General features: G+C 38.2%; 2 protein-coding genes across 2 annotated transcripts; both read right to left on the bottom strand.

The window, feature by feature from the left end:
• Nucleotides 1-289: 289 nt before the first annotated feature.
• On the bottom strand, nt 290-14233 carry mrc1a (mannose receptor, C type 1a). Its single transcript, XM_044104656.1, is given in 31 exon segments — nt 290-1694; nt 1783-1815; nt 1891-2049; nt 2405-2521; nt 2599-2751; nt 2828-2990; nt 3083-3315; nt 3981-4086; nt 4585-4754; nt 5039-5141; nt 5259-5398; nt 5469-5569; nt 6040-6107; nt 6231-6394; nt 6735-6773; nt 7164-7218; nt 7220-7296; nt 7299-7396; nt 7489-7604; nt 7693-7892; nt 8255-8403; nt 8545-8660; nt 8736-8852; nt 8930-9087; nt 10800-10979; nt 11077-11217; nt 11299-11412; nt 11495-11650; nt 12328-12501; nt 13587-13988; nt 14072-14233. Coding segments are annotated over 31 exon segments (4314 nt in total). The 5' UTR covers nt 14142-14233; the 3' UTR covers nt 290-1452.
• A 1398-nt stretch (nt 14234-15631) lies between these two features.
• On the bottom strand, nt 15632-19821 carry LOC122824186 (transmembrane protein 236-like). Its single transcript, XM_044104481.1, has 4 exons — nt 19550-19821; nt 19284-19356; nt 18641-18764; nt 15632-17722 (listed from the first exon to the last, which is right to left on the bottom strand). The coding sequence occupies exons 1-4, from the start codon at nt 19819-19821 to the stop codon at nt 16974-16976; spliced, it is 1218 nt and encodes a 405-aa protein (XP_043960416.1). The 3' UTR covers nt 15632-16973.
• Between the last annotated feature and the right edge of the window lie 1289 nt (nt 19822-21110).

The following is a 21110-nucleotide window of genomic DNA, read 5'->3' as shown; positions in this document are numbered from 1 at the left end:
GAAACAATAACAGTACAATTAAACTCTTTCAAATAGTATTTTACAAAGCTGAAGCAGATTTTACTGCTCCCATTTTGAATTGTCTTCCTTTCCCACTTTTAGGAACACTTGAAAGCAAAAAGGGCTATCAATCTCTTTCCTCCCTTTTCACCTTATATGGCATTTCATCTTCTTTGATAAAAAGATTAACATCCTTTGTATATTTGGAAACCAAGTACATTCTCAGAGAATGTTAGTCAACTCCACGTTGCTTCTAATAGGGTTCTGTAGAAAAATATAGGCAAAAAAGTCACTTTAATCATTTTTTATTTATTCAGAATCTATTTACAATAGTGTAAGTAGTACTGCATTGTCTCTAGCAAATATTAATAAGCATCACATCTGAGGAGGATCTGTTGATCTTAAAAGACAGATATTCTTTTCATGATTTTGAACATGTAAATATTCACAACCACACTGATTTGTCACCAATTTCTGTACATATTAAACTGATACATACACTATGTAGCCAAAATTATTTGTATATTTGCCTTCATACATGCATGAATTTACCTGCAATATTTTATTTATTCATTTTATTTTTGCTTAATATGATCTTAAGAATTTCAATCTTTATGAGTCTCAGAAAGGGTTAAGAATTTGTATACTTTAATTGTTGGCCATTTCTTTATAAGTATATTTTGGAGGTCAAACATTGGTACTGGACAGGAAGGCCCGGCTCACAGTCTCTGCTCTAAATCATCACAAAGATGCTGTGTCAAGTTGAAGTCAGGACTCTGTGGAGGGAAATAAAGTTATTTCACACAAAGCTCATTCATCCATGGCTTTCTGGCCCTTGCTTTGTGCCCTGGTGTAAAGTCATGTTGCGATAGGAAGGAGCCAATCCCAAACTTAGCTGCCCTCTTTTCCCTGCTTCATCTGACACTTTGCATTGCACTTGGTGATGCAAAGCTTAGATACAGTTTCTTGGCAATGGAAACTCATTCACTGAAGTAATCTGAAGGACACAGGAAGTTTGGAGGTCTGTACATATTGGCACTCTGGAAAATTGTGGACTTCTATGCACCATATGTGCACAGAAGATTTGTGTTGCTCCAACGTCATTACAATACTAACAGTTGGCTATAGTGTGTTTAGTAGTGAGGAAATGTCACGACTGAACCTATTACACATCTACTTATTATGGTATGACCAATGTTTGGCTACAGTAGGTGCTCTGGTTTTACACACTACTGGCCAAACTTTATTTTTCAGAGGGGTAATTCCACATTTTTGACAATATAGAGTTTGCATATATACATATATGAACATAAACTCTATGGAGTTTGGTTTCTAGCATCAGGACCTTTCAATTAGTGTAATCAAAGTCATTCAGTCAATTTCCTCATAACTGAAGGTAATAAAGATAATTTAGAATCATTTGTTATTGTGCTGATTACTATTGGTGTCTCCTCATGCTTGTTCGTTCTGCTCTATGTTGACCACTAGGCCTTTAGTGTCCACAGGCACTCGATTTGGATTGTTGAAGTACAGCTTGTTGTCAAAAGTGCACTCTCCCAGGGTCGTCATGGGTAACTGTATCCGTTTGCGAAACAGGAGAAAGGCAGCGAGTCCGACTATGGCTATGACAATCAGCACAATAGCCACTGTGATGCCAGCAGAGCCTTGTGATGATGCTTCTTTAACAGTTTGAACTGCCAAAGAAACAAAATCATAAATTAGACACAATGATCTATAGTTAATTATAATTATGCTATGGAATAATTTGCTTAATTTACTTACCTACAAACTGAGGCTTTGATGTAGGTGGGATGGCTGTAGAAATATGCCAAGGTCTCAGTGTAAGTGCCCAATATAAATATAATTAACAGAGCAGCAGGTTAAACTCACCTTTAGGCCTTTTACAGATGTAAGACCTGTATCTGCTGCAGCTGCTTGTGCTCCACTCTCCGCTGTCAGAATGGATGCTCACACATGTTTCGGACTTTGGCATTCCTGTTTTCCAGTTGGTATAGTCTACAACACTTTTATCGATCCACATCCACTCATCTAAAGCAGAGAGACAATAATCAGACAAACAAATCTGGATGACCAGGAGATGGTTGAACTGCAACCTCCACAATGACTTTTAAATAGTGTGGATGCTTAAACCAAATCTATGTATGGTAGTGTTTAAGGGAGTTGAAGCTCAGGCTCTGACAATATGACTTAAAAACAAGAATAAACACTTTGAACTGGATCCCAAAGTTGAAATTAAGCTTGTGTAGAGAAACTGGAAAAGAAGTAATCACCACAAAATGCCACCACAATCATTTTCTCAAGAAAAGAGACAATTCATGTTTTTTTAAGCACAATATAACATTTTTTAAGTCAAAAAGTCTGAAATTAGCCCTATTATGCTCACTGTCATGGGACTTGTAGAGACCAATCCAGAAAGTTTTGGCTTCATCTTGCAGGCTTTCAGTATTCTTCTGTATGAATTCTGCCTCAACAGGGTCCTGGATGCTCACTAGAGAAGCACCTAAAAACCCCAAACACACGTTGGTGGAATTCATCCGTTGAGATAAAGGATGTGTGTGCAAAGTTTTCACAACTTACCTAGTTTCATACATTCAACAGAGGCATGAGCCCAGTTGTCTACCATCGTGCCCAGAAAATAATAACAGTGACCCCTAAAAGGCATCCAGGATCTGTCCTTCTTTGGCTCTGGACAGTTGCCAGGAAGCTGTGGTGGTTCAGTCGGCGCCAAGTCTGAAAAGAGGTAAGATCTGTTATTCCATAGTTTAGTCAGTGAACAGCTGTAAAGGTAACCAAGAGATTAGCTTACCCTGTGACCTTTTGCAGATTGAATAGTAAGTACTGGAGCATTTGGCTGTCTTCCATGTGTTATCAACATCTATATACACACAACCATAGTTTTTTGGCTCATTCTCGCCCCATTTGGTGTAAGAGAGAAGCCAGTTATCGAGCCACTTAAAGCGACCTCCGGTCTGGACGAAAAATAATTGACAATTAGCACAAAACTAGAAAGGTTTTATCTTTAAAATATAATTCTGGTGGAAAGGTTTAAAAGCCGGCTTACCACATTGTTGTTGAGGCCGATCCAAACTGGCTCTTTGAGTGTGGAAATCTGCAAGGTGACAAAAGCCTGGATCATAGGGTTCAGGATACTGGCCAGCTCTGCATCGTCTGCCTGGCATTGTCTCCGAGCCTCATCCCATTTCATCTTCTGGGCCACCAGTTTATAGGAGTCATTGCCAATCTTATAAAAGGACTTTGGTGAAACAGTGGTGGCTGGCACCACAATCTGGGAATCTGCACAAATAAGACATGTGAGTCCGTGATCTTTGCAGTTTTATTCTGGAAATCCTGGCATTGCATCTTTCTTTAACGTGTTTTAAAAAAACAGTTCTGTCTCCAAACAAAATGAAAGGCCATAATGAACTGCCTCTGGCAGTCAAGGACTTCAAGCAATACTACTGCTGAAGAAATCACACATTGCTGAAGTTGTGGTACTTCCAGCTTGTGTCATTGGGGTAAAGTAAACCAACGAGATTTAGATGTGGTTTTGTGATTTTACCTTGAAGGCCTGTCTTTTCCTCATTTTGTGTTCAATAACAACAGATGTTGAATTAAACCTTATTTGTTTTCTAGGTTTTATTGTAGAAAATTACACAAAGAAGGCTTATATGAACAGGCCCATAAGTAGAGTTTACTTTTTTTTTTGTGAACTTAGAAAGTGAAAAATTATTCAATTTAATGTTTTTTAAAAATGTTTTACCTTCTGTTTGAATTGGACATCCGATTGCTTATGCTACAGCTGCATAAAAAAGCAAAGCTGGAACAGTGTAGCCATAGTTTCATATGTCATTAAAATGCAAAGGATATTAACAAAAGTATGAAGGGGACATAATTCTATTCTATTTTATTTTTACTCATTTTATTGTTATTTCTCTGCTGTAAGCCCATATGTTACTCACCAACATTCTTTTTACAGACAAAGCCGCGTTTTTCATTGCAGTCTTCTACTTTCCACTGTCCTTTTATTTTGAGGCTGCTGCCAACCATGATCACACAATCAAACACCTTAGGAAGAAGATAGAAAAGTTAAATGAGATGCCTTTTTCTTTTAAAAATGTACAAAACCTATTTTGGTTTGTTATTTATTTATTTAATCCGATAAATGAATAGTTTTAGCCACAATATAAGGAACAAAGCCTAAAACACAATCTGTATTTGTAATGTAGCATTAATATTCATATCTCTTTAGGATCTAATTTTTATACTGCAAACTGGGAGGGAAAATTAAGGACTTGTTCAATCAGATTAAGATAATGTTTGTGCCATTTTGAAAATACTCTAGTAAGAAGTCTGAATTTTAAGTGTTTCCACATAAACAAACAAAACTATGATGCAGAAAATCAATGGAAGCCTCAAAGAGCAGACAAATATTATGACAGACAGCAATGAAAAAAATAAATGGTTTACTAAATTACAAAACAAACTATTATGAAAGAACAAAATGTAAAGTAAATACAACCGCAAATGAACTGAAGGTTAGCACTTTAATAAAGTTGTAAAAACCTCATCCAGAAAGAAGCGTCCTTCAGGTGTTGATGTGGGGTGTCCCTTGGCCCAGTTGGTAAATAAAATGGCTCTGCCGTCTGTCCACACAAAATGCGTTTCCCAATTGATGTCATTCATGCCTAGCCACAGATCCTCCTTTTGGCTCAGCATTTGTGTTGTTAGGAATGCTAAAAAGGAAAAGACGGAAATTCTCAACTTGTGTGAAATGTATGTGCAAAAACCCAAAACACTGTTGGTTGAAATTACAAAGCTACTTTTGGGTTCTAAATAAGTCAAATCTGAACTTTTAGTTGCAAACATAAACACAAGAGCAGAACTAACATTTTACCTAAGTTTTAGACAACTCTCCGATAAACTTATACAAGTCAAGATTGATTTGGTTTGTGAATCTTGAGCAAAGCAAATAAAATGTGTCTTTTATAAGTGTTTATGAGACAGTGTAGGTGCTGACCTTGCTCTTTCTCACTGGTGATAGACACAAGATTTCCTCCTTCTTTCTGGCAGAGGGTTCTGGCATCTTTCCAGTTCTTCTTTTCCGCAAAGAATTTGTAGCACTGAGTTTACAAGACAAATTTTATTTGCTAACGTCACTTCCAATATCCTCAGAATTTGCAAACAGAGTTTACTGAGAAACTACAGTGAGAAAATATGTGCCAAACATGTAATAATACCTTTCCTTTAAAGGTAAGCCACTCAGGTGCACATCCCCCTTTAGGAGGGGTAGTTGGTGCCATTGTTGTATTAATAAAACTGCTTCTTCTTTTGCAAATAGAAGGTAGCTCCAGACCACAGTTGATGTCATTCCAATAACCTACAAATACAGAATTTATAAAGCAAAGTGACAACAGTAAATATTCAAAGTTTATCTGAAGCAGACTTACCCGTGGTTGAGTACATTGTTACGCAATTTTCATCATTATTTGCAAAGTTTGGCTCATTGTTTTCCCATGCAGTGTAAGTTACTGGTGTTCCATCTACCCAGCTGAGAACAGTAGACAAAATAGGGAAATATTTAATTTAAAAAGACTAAATTGAATCTACTGACAAATTCTGTTGTCAACTCCATCCATCCATCCATCCATCCATCCATTATCTGAACACCCTTCTTCCCTAATGGGAGGGTTGCTGGTGCCTATCTCCAGCTGCGTCCCGGGCACCATGGACAGGTCGCCAGTCTGCCGCAGGGCAACACAAAGACATACAACACACTCACACCTAGGGAGAATTTAGAGAAACCAATTAACCTGACAGTCATGTTTTTGGACTGTGGGAGGAAGCCAGAGAACCCAGAGAGAACCCACGCATGCACAGGGAGAAGATGCAAACTCCAATGCAGAAAGATCCCCGACCGGGAATCGAACCCAGGACCTTCTTGCTGCAAGGCAACAGCTTTACCAACTGCGCCACTGTGCAGCCTGTTGTCAACTCAATTGTCCTAATTAATTTATTTACCTGAAGGACTGATCCAAGTTCACAACCAAACCGATGTAGTAACCCTGTGCTTCAGAGTCCCTTGATAACTGTGTAAACATAAACATAACAGAAACTTTAAATCCTAAAAACTGTTGTTTATGACTTAAAAAAAAAACAAGTATTGTGGTCATTCTGACTTCCCATATTTAGTGATAAAATGTAATTCTCACTTGTTTCCTGAGGAACTTCCTTTCACTTTCGGCTGTTATGACTGCAAGTTCACCAAAGTTCTTTTTACAATAATCTCTTGCAGCTTCCATCGGTAATGTGTTTTTGTTTATGTAGTAATGGCTGTCATTATATATGAGCCACCCATCTTCTGTGGTGTTGAATACTGGAAAGAGAACAAAGAGCTTTACGGGTCAACAATGTTAAAACACAGTTGGTGTTTTAACATTGCTTCTAATTTTGCTTGTCCCACAGTTATCTTAGTTCACATAAATATGAATGTTAGTTTATCACAATTTCGTAAGTACTCCAAGGGTTATGTCTGCATCTTTTATTTCCAGCTGTGTTTTTGCCTTTTATAACATTAGTAATTTGCTAAAACTGACATGTGAATCATGATTTCTATTTTCAGCAAACCAGGTGACTGTTTTTCTACCCTTTAGGTTTCGACTTGTTCCTTGATTTATTTTTTTTCTGATGAAAATGGTCATAATGTTGAAACCTACCTTCTACAACAAAGACTGGGACAGATTTGGGAGTCACACCTGAAAATGCAATAGAATTAACAACAATTTTGTGACACTTGGGAAATTTAATAGGGTGCTACATTCAAAATATTGACTTGCTACAACATATTTCACTCCTTGAGTTGTTAATATGAGCCTAACTTTGATGATTTCAAGGAAAGTCACCTCCAAGACAAAATATAATTGTGACAACGCAGACAAAACAAAAGCAAACAAAAAAACACAATTTGAGCTCATTATATATACTGAGCAATAGTTGATTGAGATGAAGTTGGTAAATTTTCCTTGTCAAAAAACTGTTTACAATAAAACAGCAAAAAATGACTGATTCAAAGCTAAGTGTTGCCAGTACGTTGAAGCAAAAAGCTTTGTTTATGCTTTATTTCTCATTGGGACATCGAGTTTTACCTTTGGGTATCTGGCAGATCCAATCATTATAGGAGTCACAGTTCAAACCGAACTAGATTACAGTTTTTAGGAGAAAAAAAATAATTAGAGTTAAAACGATCAGTCACAACTTTTTTATTATTATTATTGCGGTAAATGCTGCATGTCTTACAGGTGATCCATCACTCCAGACAAAACCTTGATTGGGACCCATGAGTCTCAGGCCTATCCAGAATGGATCACTACTGTAAACACTACAAGAAAACAGAAAACATATTTGTGGAGGAACTTTCGAACTGCCAAATATAGGAATCTCCAACAAGGATGTCAGCGCAGGTTAACATACTTCATTAATACTAAGTCCCTCATACTCAGTATGCTGATCAGGTCTCCACCAATGGCTTTGCAGAAGTCCTGTGCTTCCTGCCAAGTCTTTTTATTCTCCTTCATTTTCTTGTAAACCTTTCAAATAAAATAGTAAATGTATTTCTTTTTACAAGTACCATCATATTATAAAAAACCCCCAAAAAATTCACAACGTCTTTCTTACTTTATAGCAGACATTCCTTTTACCAAGAGGCATCCAACCAGAGGCACAGTTCAGTTGTGGGGTGGTCGGTTGGACGGTTGTCGCAAGCACACCCTCTGCCTTCTTTTTGCAAATATACTTCTCTTTGGTGCTGCAGCTGATAACGTCCCATAAACCAGCAAAAGTCCCAGTTGTCATGGCAACACACCCCTGTTTTCTGTCTTTTTTTTCCAGAAAGAACAAAGTATAAACTCATCTTAGTTCTATTCATTTAGAAACGACAGATGTAAATTAGATTCACATGCAGAATTATATTGAAGATGTACACATTTACCAATAAATCTAAAAAAAAGACAGCTTCTGTATTCTGAAATTCTTTCATTTGTTAAGTAAAAACTAAAAACCGAGGTCAACTAAGCAAATCTATAGTTTAAAAAAAAGTATCATTTTAGGCAAGGTAAGTTTATTTTACACTTTTCACATGCAACATATGGTAATTCAAAACACCCCGCTGTAAGAAACATATACATAAATTTAACTATAAAGATAGACAGCTAAATAGTTAAAAAAATATGAACTTTACCTGGCATGCCAACATTGAAATGAGTAAAGGTAACCTTTCTTTTTGTCGTCCACTTGAAAATATTCCTGTCCTCTGTGTTGGACAACCCCGTCCAAAAGTACTTTTCTGGTCTCAGTCCCACTAAACTGACGAGAAAAGCATTCTCATATCTGTTTTGAAAAAAAACAAGAGTTGATGAGTGTCTCTACACAAAGCGCTATAAATAGCATCTGAACAAAATATTTACTGACATTTTTATCATTTCATTAGATTTTAAGTCATTTAGTTGCAAGATTAATAATGGTTCCTACCTGTCAGGAATGTCTACAAGGTTCGAACCCCCTTTTGAGCATGCCTGCATTGCCTCTTCAAAAGTTTTTGTTTCACGTCCAATCTCATAGCAAAAGGAACCAAATCTAGTGGTGCCCTACAAAACCAAAGTACTTAATGCATTGAATAGTATCACTTCTATGTTATATTAACTTTATGCCACATTACTCACAAGCTTGCATCCCGGGTTGACTTCCTCTTGGGTACCTCCAGTCGGTTTTGTGGAAGCTTTCTTCTTACAAATATATCCGTATGTCTTCTCACACATGTGATCTGCCCACTTTCCATCCTTCATGATAAATATGGAAACAATTACAGCATATCCGTTAACTGCAGTCTTTACAACAGGACAGTTATGGATGTTACCTTTCCTCGGATCAAGACACAGTCCTCCTGGTGGTTGGTAGCATGAGATGGTTCATCACTCTGCCAGTTGGTGAAAGTCACATGAGAATGATCAGACCATTCAAACAACATCGGGTTCCTCTGATCATTCAGCCCAATCCAGAGCACATCTGTCTGTACTGAGGTGAAAAACACAGAGATGGAAGTGAATGGAAGACATTTTTTTTTGTTTGCTTTGTTTAATTACTAAAATTCATTCAGCCTTGTTTGTCACAGATGTATTTGTTTTAAACTTTTAATTTGCTTAATATAGATATCAGTATGTCTTGGTGAATAGTTTCTCCGCCCCCATGTTTTACTAACTTATAAACATCAGGAAGTGCAACTTGTAGAGCCCCTCAGAGTACATCGATATCTTTATGCAAGTATCTTTTGATATTTCACATTTAAAACAAATTCTACAGTTATATTTGTTTTATGGGTATTTTTACCTTTCCAAATAACTGTCGTACCATTTATATGGAAAACTAATACACACAAAGCAAATTCTAAAACTGTGAATTTTCCTATTTCAACTGAAGATTAAAAAATGTTAATGCAACTAATAAAAAACATTAATGTGTAACACTATTAAGAGTAAAAACTCACTCAGCAGTGTGAAAGTATATTTTAGCTGCCCACCACCAAACGATGAATTCATGTTGCAGATATTTGTGTAGTGTACCACCAAATTCTGGCTGCTTTATAACTACTTTAGATTTCTAGTAGGGGTTGAACCAATTAGTCGACTAGTCGACTAGTCGACTCTAGGACGTCTCGCGAGTTTTTACATTTCATGTCGACTAGTCGCAGTCATGTGATTGCCGGTGGTGACAGCCTGTGCTGATCTGACAGCACAGTAAACGTCACAAGACACAAGAAAAATAAGTTAATACATTAGTTTAAATGATATGTAGATGGATGCATATTTGTGGTTTTACAGTGTTTTTAAAAAGAGATGGAGTTGCAGCTGCAGTCAACTACAAAACACCAGCCGTCTAAAACTCGCCCCCTTCCCGCTAAGGATGTCACTTAGCGACTCGCGAGTGTCTTTGTCACTACGATCTAACTAATACATTATTATGTTATGTTGCTGATTAAATAAAGATCTGTGGTAATGCCATCTAGATTTCCTTTTGTTGAATGTTGGTTTCCAGCAACTTATTATTTATCATAAACTATCCCGATGTTTTGTTGTTTCACTTGTTGCTGTTCTGTATGCAGTATGGAAACAATTACAGCATATCTTAACTGCAGTTTTGGACAGTTACATGTGACATTCCTGGTGGTTGGTAGCATGAGATGGTTCATCACTCTGTTGATCAGACCATTCAAACAACATCGGTTCAATCTGCTGAGTCAGCAGAGCTTCCTGCCGCGCATCGGGCGGAGGAGAAGCAGGTGGTTTCGTCGAATTCAGCTGTAACCAAACGGGATCCGTTCATAACAAGTTTGGCTTGTGATGTTCCAAAAGCACCATGTAGTCAGTGTGATAATTTGACTCCTATAGTAACTATCCAGAGATCATCAGCATCAGCCGGTGTTTAGAAAAAAAAAGTCAGACCCGACTTTGTGCAACAAACTTTCGCTACAAGAATGATCTGTTTATTGCTCTTTTAATTCTCCATAATAGACTTAGTAAAAGCAAATTTTCCTATTTCAACTGAAGATTTGCAACTATGAAAATAGCTAATAAAGCCTCCAAGTAGTTGTGAAGGGTTTTTGCGCTTACGTCACTATGACGTCACCGCGACTAGTCGACATCGACTCGACTATTATCATGATGTAGTCGACCTTAAAAAATATGTAGTCGTTCAACCCCTAATTTCTAGTAATATAAATCACCACTTACAATATCCTGACTGTGTTATAATGAAGCTCTGCTCTTCTATGTTGCTTATGCTGGCCAAATCTGCTTCATCTTTGTGACATGCTGCCAAAGCGTCCCTCCACGTCTTTTTACTCCTCTCCAGGTAATAACATTGTCCTCCATAGGGCACCCAGTGACTCGGGCAGAAGCTGGGCCCTTTATCTAGAAATTAAAGAGAAACAGAAGTAAAAACACATGCAAATACAGATGCATTGCCCTAAAAGGGATCATCTTGAAGTATGTTCTCCAAACAATTTACCTGGTGGTGGAGGCAGACTGGTAGAGTTTCCTTTACGGCAAATATAGCCAAGTTTTTTGCTGCAAGCACTGCTTTCCCATTTTGATGCTTTTCTTGTATTTAGAGTTGCACAGCTGTCCCCAGGGACTGAAGATGGATGACCTGAAGGATTCACTGTTAGTTACAACCTCTTTGACTCCAATTTGATATATAAATGTTGTAGAATCAAGTTCTTTAGCCAACCTGGGGCCCAGTTTAGATATCTGAATGGGTTTCCATTGCTCCATTGCCATCCACTCTCAAAGTCCAAGCTGTTTAGTCCAATCCACAGAGATGCTCCCAAATGATTTGTTAACCCTTTATCAACACATAAATCAGAGGGTGATTGATTTTCAGCTGAATCATATTATAGGTTGTTGACCGAATATTTGCTTTATACCTGAAATATATGACTGCTCATGCAGCTCTACGATGCTGAGGAGATCTGCTCCCTGCTGCTGGCAGCTCATCCTGGCCTGGTGCCATGTCAGAGTCGCCTGTGTATTCCTCTGATACTGAACCCTGGTGACTGGGTCAGTGTCCCAACCCAAAGATCCTGGATTGTAAGAAATACATAAGTCAACAAGGAAAAAAACAGGTACTATCCATAATTTCCTAGGTACTTTTTAGCAAACTGATTGATTACCCAGAAGGGGGAAGTTCGTTTTTAATATCTAGGATAGTAAGTTTTAGTGACCAGAAAGTTTGTGTATTCCAAACAAGACCCTGATAAATCCCAGGAAAGTATAAACAGTTATAATTCACCTAATAATTCGGGGAAAGTAATTTAGAAATACAATGTAAGTGTCATGGTTTTCCAGAAGGACTGAAGGGCATTGGGCCAACAAAGTTGAGTAGTAAAGATTTTGATGAAAGAATTAACATAAAAAATTGACATGGAAATACTGGGCTACCAGTATGAGGACAAGTACAAGAGAACATCAAAGAAACCCTGAAAGAACCCCATCAGTTACTGAATGAAAACTGGGAAGATTAAATACTAGGGAAGCTCAATAGACAGAGAACCAGTGGCTGATTATTGATAAGATGAGGTTGAGGAAGAAATCAGACATGCAGCTGTAGGACTTATAGCACAGAGGGGAGTCTAATAAAAATATGAGCAAAATGACAGAAAACAAAGAATTACTAAGAATGAACACGAATATTAAAAATGATCAAAAATACAAACCCCGGAGAAACTTTTTATGATAAAGGGAGAAAAATTAGACATACCTTTATTTGGACAAAACCCAAACTTCCTTTGTGTGTCGTAATCCTTCTCAGTGGCACACCACAGCTGCCCGTCTGTGCGTCCATCTGTTGTGCATTCAGCGTACCATTTCGAAGCGTACTTGAATGGAAACTGACAGGGGGCTCCGAACGCATTGCCTCCTATGGTAATGGTCTCTGAGGATGTAAAGATTAGATATAGGTAGAATCAATGTCATTATACTGTCAACATAGACAAAAGAGGAAAAATATTGCTATAAAAACCATCACTATAAAGCTCCCAATAGGATCTATTATTGTCCTGTCACTAGACATAGTGTTGGTCATCTAGCTCCTTTGTCATTTGTACCCTACATTTTCTTTGTCTGTTACAGGACAAACCAAATACAGTACATGCCAGTTTGTATATAAACTGCCAGGGTTTGATATCTGCTTTGACAACCTTTGACTTAAAGTAATTTTCTATGATCCACTTTGTTTTTTGTCCTCTCTTTTAAGACATTGATGAGGTCTGATCAGCTTCAGTCCTTATCAAAACTGCAATATTTTCATATTTACTTTATTATTATAACTTTTGTACTTGTTTTACAATTTTATGCCATTTTCATTGTGACAGCACTTTATTTTTATCAAGAAAAACTCAAAATACAATTCCTAAAATGCAGAGTGTAATTTTTGGGGTGTGTGTCTGTGTGTTGTAATCTCATTTGCAATAATAATTTATTTCTATGTAATAACAAAACAAAATGCAACAGAGGAGTATATATTAGGACCCCTACATATTCTCTACCGGCAACTAGTGGTAAAAATATATTCTCATGGGAATGTAAAAGAAATTCATTCCAAGGCTCACATTCAAAAGTTATTTAACAGTATTACTTTAAGGATAAAACAGTATTTCCAAAAATATTGCTGTAATAGCTGTCAAAGGGGAGCATTTTAAACTTTTAGAAGTGAGAGGTCTTTTAATGCGTTTAACCTAACTACTTTGCTGAAATCAGATTTTACTTAAAGAAATGTGAAATTCAGAGGGCATGCATAGTGGGCTGAGCATACCCAGTCAGTTATTTGATGAGCTGCATTTCAAGTTATTTGCCTTTTACTTGCACCAGTGTTTGATTTTTATTTTTTTAATTTTTTTATGTAATGAGACTGTGCAACTCTCATTTAATGGAAATTATTGTATGGGGAACCATCTGAGTCATCTCCAAGCTTTCCAGAAAGCTGGATAGATTCATTTATTGAAGACCTGAAACTCCTACCTTGAAACCCCTTTGAGCAAAGATCCCCCAGAGTGCCAAAAATCCTCCAGCGGCTCCACGTCCCTGAGCCTTTGTAGATTATTACATTCCTCTCTTTGAAGTTTCCCCAATTAAGGTGCAGATCTTGGTCTTTCAAACCAAAGAGGGTCTCATTCTTACATTGCCAATGCTGAAGATTGCTATTCTCGTCGCACTCAAAAAGAAGCACCTTTGCCAAGTTTTTAATTTCCGTGGCTCCAAGACACAGCTTGAGGGAGAGACTTAGAAGGCGAGACTCTGAGACCCAGCGAAACTGCTGCTCTGTGGCACGGGGATTGCACTGTGCCAATGTTACAGAGCTGGCGCTTTCTACCTTTATGCACTTGTTGTGGTCCTGGTTGAAGATCAGAAAAATGCCACTGTCTGCAAAACAACAGAAGCACACAAATATGTTGATGAATTTCACCCAAACTTATCGAAACAACAAATGTGCCCAGGATACTCACCAATATCAGCTTTGATGTGGAGGGCTTGCAGGAGATAAAGAGTCAGAGCCAATACTGACAAAGGTGACATCCTCAAAGTCTGGTTTAGACTCAGAAGGTTTCCCAGTCATGAGAATGGGAGTCTGTTGAGTGGTGGAGAGTTGCTCGTCAAAGAGCAGCAATGACAGAACCATGGTGTCTCTGTCCCCTTAATCACAGTGATGGACATCCTGTCACGTGGTAACATGGTTGGTCGGATTTCTGCAGTTCCCCTGGAATTTCAAAGAGTTTTGTGGAAAAAGAGAAGAGGAAGCAGGCTTTCACTACTACACAAAAAATGACCTGTAGAAGAACAACACCTGAAACAAATAGTGTCCTTTCAGTTTGACAAGTTATTAAAAGATCTTTAATGTGTATCTAATCAATCCGAAAAGTTTTATCAAGATGACTCGCAAATAATTGTTGGTTTTTAGGAACAACTAATTTAAGTTTGCATTGCTTTGCGAGTCAAATTTTTTGACGGGATCCCCTCAAATCAGGCTGTATTTTATTGATTACAGAGATGATTCTAATTGTAGATAGATAGTATGCAGGAAGGAAATCCTGCTTCCTGTTTGGGGAAGTAAGCAGAGATTGTCCCAAGACTTGATCTGCAAGACTGTCCAGAAATGTTGCAACAGTGATATGGATACAGGTAAATAGGCTGCATGTCTGTTGAAAGAGATGCATAGGGAGCCTATGTGTGCTAAAACACTGGAGATCACTTTACATAAACTATGGTATCGCATGTTGTAATATGATTTACCTACAGTCTTGTATCTTCATCTCTGGTAGCTTAGCAATAGCAAAACATGTCATTTTTACGTATTTATGTCATTTCCAATTTCAAAAATGGAAAGCAATCACTTTAGAGAAGAATTTCTTCCAGGTGTGAGCAGAGAAGAATCAACAATATAGCTAAAAAATGTAACTAAATAGGTAGAGGTATTAGAAAAAGACATCTTGCTTTGTGAGGCTTAGAAGACGAAATGGCTATTTTATCATTATTGGTATCCACAAATTAATACAGAAAATAGCATAACATTTTATTTTAATTATGTGTGCATGACTTTGTTTCACTTATGCTTATTTCTCACATCAGAAAATTTACAATTGCTGCTCAATTATGTGTATAAGAGATGTTAGAGAAACAAAACTGCTACATGATGAAAGCTGTTGTGTTGAACCACAACACACTGTGCAGGTGCATTGTAGCCATGCCCTCTGTTGCTCATCTGTGTGATGGGAATGTTGCCAGGAAGAATGGCAGGAAATCTCTTCTCTCGGGATGCACTTGGGAAGAAATGGTATAAATTCCAATGCAAAAGGTTTAAGTGGGGGACAAAAACAGGCAGAACAAATGGAAAATCTATGCTCAACACGAATTACACATAAAAGTTAAAATTTTCAGAGTTTCTTTAATAATCTTACCAAAATAAATATATCTATGTTACAAACTCACACGGATGTTCTTATGGATATTTTAAAAAATCTCATGTAAACAACTCTGTTTTATTATATGACACATATTCACAACACATTATGATGGTTTAAAACACACAGCTTACAGTCATAGTCATTCAATCATTTTTGCAAAAGGAGTAGAAAGGGGTACAAACAGTATATTTGCACATGGAGTTATTAAAACATATTGCAGCAGTTATTTGACACTTGATGTGTCTGCATTGCCTGAGAGCTCCCATTTGGCCTGTGAAAAGTACTATTTGATTATTTCAGCAAAACATTTTTGATTAATCAAGTGCAAACTGTTTGGTTCCACCAGCTGTTCTATAACATATGAGCACAAATATTTTCACTTTCACAAAACTACATGCTCTTTCAACATTTTGTAATTGAAAGTTGTGTTTAAAATTCTTACAATCTTTTTTTTAACATAAATTTATTAAAAACCGAGCTGTTCACAGTTAAATTCAATTAGTTTAAAGGGGGGTTAAAGAAATTAATTTCTAACTGCAATAGCAGAATATCAGTGTGTTTTTTTTTTAAGAAATCTAACCTATCATTGGAGTAACTTATTTACTTCCCTTCTTGCACAGGGAAGAAGGGACAGTTCTTGCACAGTTCTTGCACTTGCAAGAACTGTGCAAGAACTTGCATTTTCCAGTGCACCGAACTGTGCACAGAACAGTTGCTGGTTGCTCTGGTTGATCTATCATGATGTCATCTCTTCAGCTCAGTTGGTGGCAGTTTCTGATATGAGCAACATGGGCAACTGCCCAGGGTGGCATCTCATCAGGGGAAGAATCAGACCTCCTTATAAAAGTAACTTTTTTATTTTAAAACTACTAAAGAACAACATCCCATCTGTTTTCCTTGAATGCCCCTTTTTCTTGCCTTTCCCATTTCTAAGAGTGTTCATCAAATTAGTGACCTGTATTGTCATTTTTAAAGGGAAGAGGTAGTGAAACAATTCCTAATCACTCAGATCAAGTTAGCAAAATAAAACAAAAAAGTTTAATTTTCTAAAAATAATTCAGTCTAGATTATGCTACCAAAATAATATACACATGTACTGGAAAGCTTTATACAAATCTATACCGGGGCTGATAAGTGTGGAGCTTGATTGGTTGCTACATTTTCTCCAGTGTCCCAGATTTCATTCAGATAAACTGAACTGTTGCCTCCCTAATAGACCCTCTTATTTAAAAGATTATTCAATTTAGTCCTTTTAGGAATTTATTGTTTTTTCACTGCTATGCAGTGGTTAGGTCACAAGACTCTATGACATATATGGTGTATTTGCATCCAGTTGTGATTTGCCTTGAATACCATTGCTAAATATGAATTGTAAACTGGTGGAACCCCTTTCTGAATGCCATCAGGTTGCATTTCCTGACAGTGTTCTGTCCTTCCACTCATGGTCTCAAAAGAACATCCTCTCTGTGTTAAATACCCTCAGCTTGGTCATGAAGTTAAAGTAGATAAATGCCAGACAGACCAACAGATTCTTCATCAGATAGAGTACGGGCGTGACAAACCCGAAGAGGGCTATGAGGCCAACACGCACAAAGAAGAAAGGTAAGTCCTGCAGAGCGACTCCTAGAGAGGAAAGGAGTGGGGTGTTGGGCATGACCACCACACGCAGGCAGGACACATAGCTGAAGATGTAGATGGGAAAGACCCAGCCGGAGTAGTAGACCAATGGATGTCCTGCCACCCTCACCATCTCCACCGTATCCATCCAGAACATAAAGCTATCAACGAATACATCTGCTCGGGCGTCACTGACGCATAGAAACCTCAGAGGGCCAGTGTAGGTGTATGGAGACAAATGATAAGCTGGTCCAGTCATTGATGGTGAGCTCAGTTCAGGAGAAGAGATGATAAATGGCCGGCCAGGGGTCCCATTTATTCCAGGTATGACACCATTAGTCTCCGGACGTATCCCTCCTCCATTGTGGTTCCTGTCACTTATCTGACTTGTTCCAGGCTGAAGAGGATTTGGCATACCTTGCCTATGCATTGATGGCCGCGATACAGCCGGGCCGGGCACAGCTGGTCCTGAAACGGCAGCTCCTGACACAGCTGGAGTGATTGGGGATGCTGGTGTTATTGGTTCCACATGAGTTAAGACAGTGGAGGGGATTTCAGCATCTCTTCCCATTTCATTAGCTGCAACAAAAAAAGGCTAAATGAGAAAAAGGTGCTGAAAAAAATTTCAACCCAAAGCCATAAAAATGAAAAAAATAAAAACATGTAGTCATTTCACTTACAAAGACATGAAGGCTCTATTCACATCACTGAGTGAAATAACTATTTGATCATCCATGACTTAAAATTTCACCAAAGTTAGACTTTTTTACCTTGTTGGTCACAACTAAGTACACATTTCAGAACTCTACTCCTCTGTACCCTTAATTCTTCTGTGAATCCTAAGTTTACTGCTTGTAAATAATAACTTTTTAGCTTCTAGCAAAGATTTTCCTGAGTGAGTCTTAATTGATGGTCACTAGTTACCAATCTTCAATTTTCTCATTGGAGGAAGAAGACTCTAATTCAAGATTTCAAGGTACACTGTCATATTCAGTGTCCCCTACTCATTCAATGCCTTTGTCACCTCCACCACTCTATTCTGCTGAACATTTAGTTTACTGAATTATACATTATTCATAAAAAAGATCCTCACCAGCCAATGGAACCTAAAAGGTCTGTTATGGAGATTTTAAACGTACTTGAAGAAAGAAGATAAATGTGCATGATAGTCATATTTGAACTTTTCATGGTCAGTAGTGTGTTTGTTCTGGATCTTGAAGCTTCCATAGAATTAAAGCTTGTTCATATTTAAGTGAGCAATCTTACAAAATTAGCAGTTGTTCAAATAATAATTTCCTTCACTGTACTTTGTCCTAATAGGATTACAAGGGATGCTGGGGCCTACCTCCAGCTGTCAATGAGTAAGAGGCAACATACACTGAGGACAGGTCAGCAATCTATCACTGTATTCCATTCTGAAAAGTCATCTAATATCAATATGAGTTACCTCTAAAAGGGCACATGACTGGGTATTAAAGGAGCTGGTTTTGCTCTCACCCTGTCCGGTCAATCTGCAGTGTCGTATCCTCTCCACAACATCAATGCAGATTAAGGAGAAGAAGACCAAAGACACAGGGATCTCCGTAAATGTATCATGTTTCATGTTGTTGTTTATCTGAACCTGGACAAACAATGAGATGACAATAATGAGTTTGGGTTAGGATTGATAATTGAGTTACAAATGACCCAAATCTTTCCATTTTAAGTCAGCAAGGATGACCTTGATGTGCTGCATTATATCTCTTGCACCTAAGGTATTTGCTTGAGTCAGTAGTTCACACTGATGGAACACAGAACAAAGCTGACAAAGATGGCCATCTTAGCAGAATTTATGGCATTTTTGGAAAAGACACCGGATAAGAAAAGGGCCATAAGGTCAGCTCAGACTTTTGAGAAAACTTCACAAAAGGGCAAATCAGACCTGGACTGCAGCCAACTAGGAAGTGAGAATGGGCCTCATGGATAGATAATTTGACAGCACAGACAGGAAGAGGAACCAAGCTGCTTATCAGTAGTTTCTTAACCATTAAGTTAGAAATTATTCCCCTGAGAACAAGGGGATTCTTGCTTATGGTCACTTTTGCTCCAAAGGCCTCCAAACCTAAACAGATGTATCAAATAGTTCTCTGCATGTTTTTACCTCAGAGCTGGCAATGAGAAAGGCAAAGCAGGGTAACGTGGACAGGATTACATATACCAGGGCCACAGGCCTCCTGAAGTGAGGACAACAAAAGATAAGAGAGCAGGACAAGGGCAGTTACAGAAGTTGCTAACTCATGGTATTTACATTAACTTAAAAACAGTCACAGGCCTGTTTTGTCTCACACCAACCGGTCTTGTTCCAGTCTGGGCTGCACTCTGATCCAAGTTGATGACTACGAACAGTAAGAACAGTAAGAAACTTACCATTTCTTCCTCCCAACAAGAAACTTCTTTTTTATAAACACCAAGTACTTCAGGGGTACCCACACCAGCAGGGCGGTGGAGGTGACATAGGCGATTGAGGAGGCCACGATCAGCCAGTAAGCTGTGCTGGTGTCGCTGGGGGGCTGCGCAGACGCTTTGACCTTTGCCACAATGATGGCAAATCTCTGCATCACGATGAAGAGTGGCACACACAGGCCAGCAAACTGCAGCACCTCGCAGAGGGCAAACTTCAGTGTGCTCCCTGATCCCATCCTGTGGCAGATCGCAAAAAGAGAAGGAAAGGAGGGAGACGTGGGGGGCTGTTGCTGCAGTGAGGTGACCCCTGCCCCTCTGAGGGCTGGTCAGGCCTCGGACTGCGGCATTGTCTGCCTCCACTAGCATTTTCCACACACCACAGCCTGAGCTCTCTGCTCACCCAACTGCTTACACTGCACTAGGCATTGTGAATCGCCAGAGTGATGCGACTGGCATTTAGTCTGTTTTTATTAGAAAACAAAGTTAATCAATCTCTGCACCTTGAAGGTTGGAGTTGTAATGCACCTTAAGATAAAGATTTTATATATTTATAATCTATAGTAGACACCAGTGGATTTGAGATCTTTAAATCAAGTATCCCAATTCAACAACAAAAACAAATTGGTTCTCTTCACTGATGCACTGCCATCTAGTGGCAAAATTATATCAATGGTGAGCCAGTAACACCTAACATGATCTGATAAGTTTTTTCTAACAAAAAATTTTTAGTCTGTCACTATAAGTGACATGGTGTGTTTTAATAAAAGTGTTTTCTTGTCATTCAGGGGAAACGAGAATGTGTTGCTGAATGCACATATTAGAGTTGACAACAGGGTTTCCCAAGTCCAGTCCTGTTTATCCTGCAACCTTTAGATGCATCCCTGCTTCAACTCACCAAAATCAAATGGCTCTCCTCCTCAGCAGTAGTCATTCAGCTCTGCAGAGGCTTTGTAACAAGAAATTCATGCAAATTAAATCTTGATTTGGAGAGAGCTGCCTTACAAACAGTAACAGCCTACAGTCTTAGTCGTGACTTAGTGACACAGGATTATTATTTTGCCTCAGGCTATCAGGAGTCTTAGTGGATCTCCTGTCTGTATGCTTCAGTATTTATCTATTCCCACCTTTGAATGTAGTTTATTTTATTTTATTTTTTTTTAATTATTATTATTACCTTCCAGGAAATCCAGTATCTTTATTTAGGCTTATGAGGTTTGGCAAAGGGAAAATTACTGAGTAAGTGAAACCTCCACTATTTGCAAATTTGCAAATATGCTAATGCAAGTGTAATATTGTCATGTCATATATGTACAGTGTCATGAGCACCCTCCTCATGACACTATTACACAAGATCATAGTGTTTTCAGTCAGAAGCTTCTTTAGTTTGGCGTTACACAGACTGTTACAGAAGATCATTCCCACCCACTGCCATCAGAATCGACAACGTTTGAAGAAACTTTGATCATTTGAATTGGAGCATTTATTTTCCCTTTGGAGTTAATAAAGTATAAAGAAAGATGTAAAT

The sequence above is a fragment of the Gambusia affinis genome, linkage group LG21, assembly GCF_019740435.1.
Source record: "Gambusia affinis linkage group LG21, SWU_Gaff_1.0, whole genome shotgun sequence".
Lineage (NCBI taxonomy): Eukaryota > Metazoa > Chordata > Actinopteri > Cyprinodontiformes > Poeciliidae > Gambusia > Gambusia affinis.
Note: the sequence above shows the minus strand (reverse complement) of the source record. Positions and strands in the feature narration are given on the sequence as shown.

Coding starts and splice junctions, on each gene's coding strand:
- LOC122824186 (XM_044104481.1), bottom strand. CDS start 19,821: ATGGGATCAGGGAGCACACTGAAGTTTGCCCTCTGCGAGGTGCTGCAG. Junction 18,765..19,283: donor TTCTCATTGCCAGCTCTGAG/GTAAAAACATGC, acceptor TTGTTTGTCCAG/GTTCAGATAAACAACAACAT. Junction 17,723..18,640: donor CTGCAGATTGACCGGACAGG/GTGAGAGCAAAA, acceptor TTTTTGTTGCAG/CTAATGAAATGGGAAGAGAT.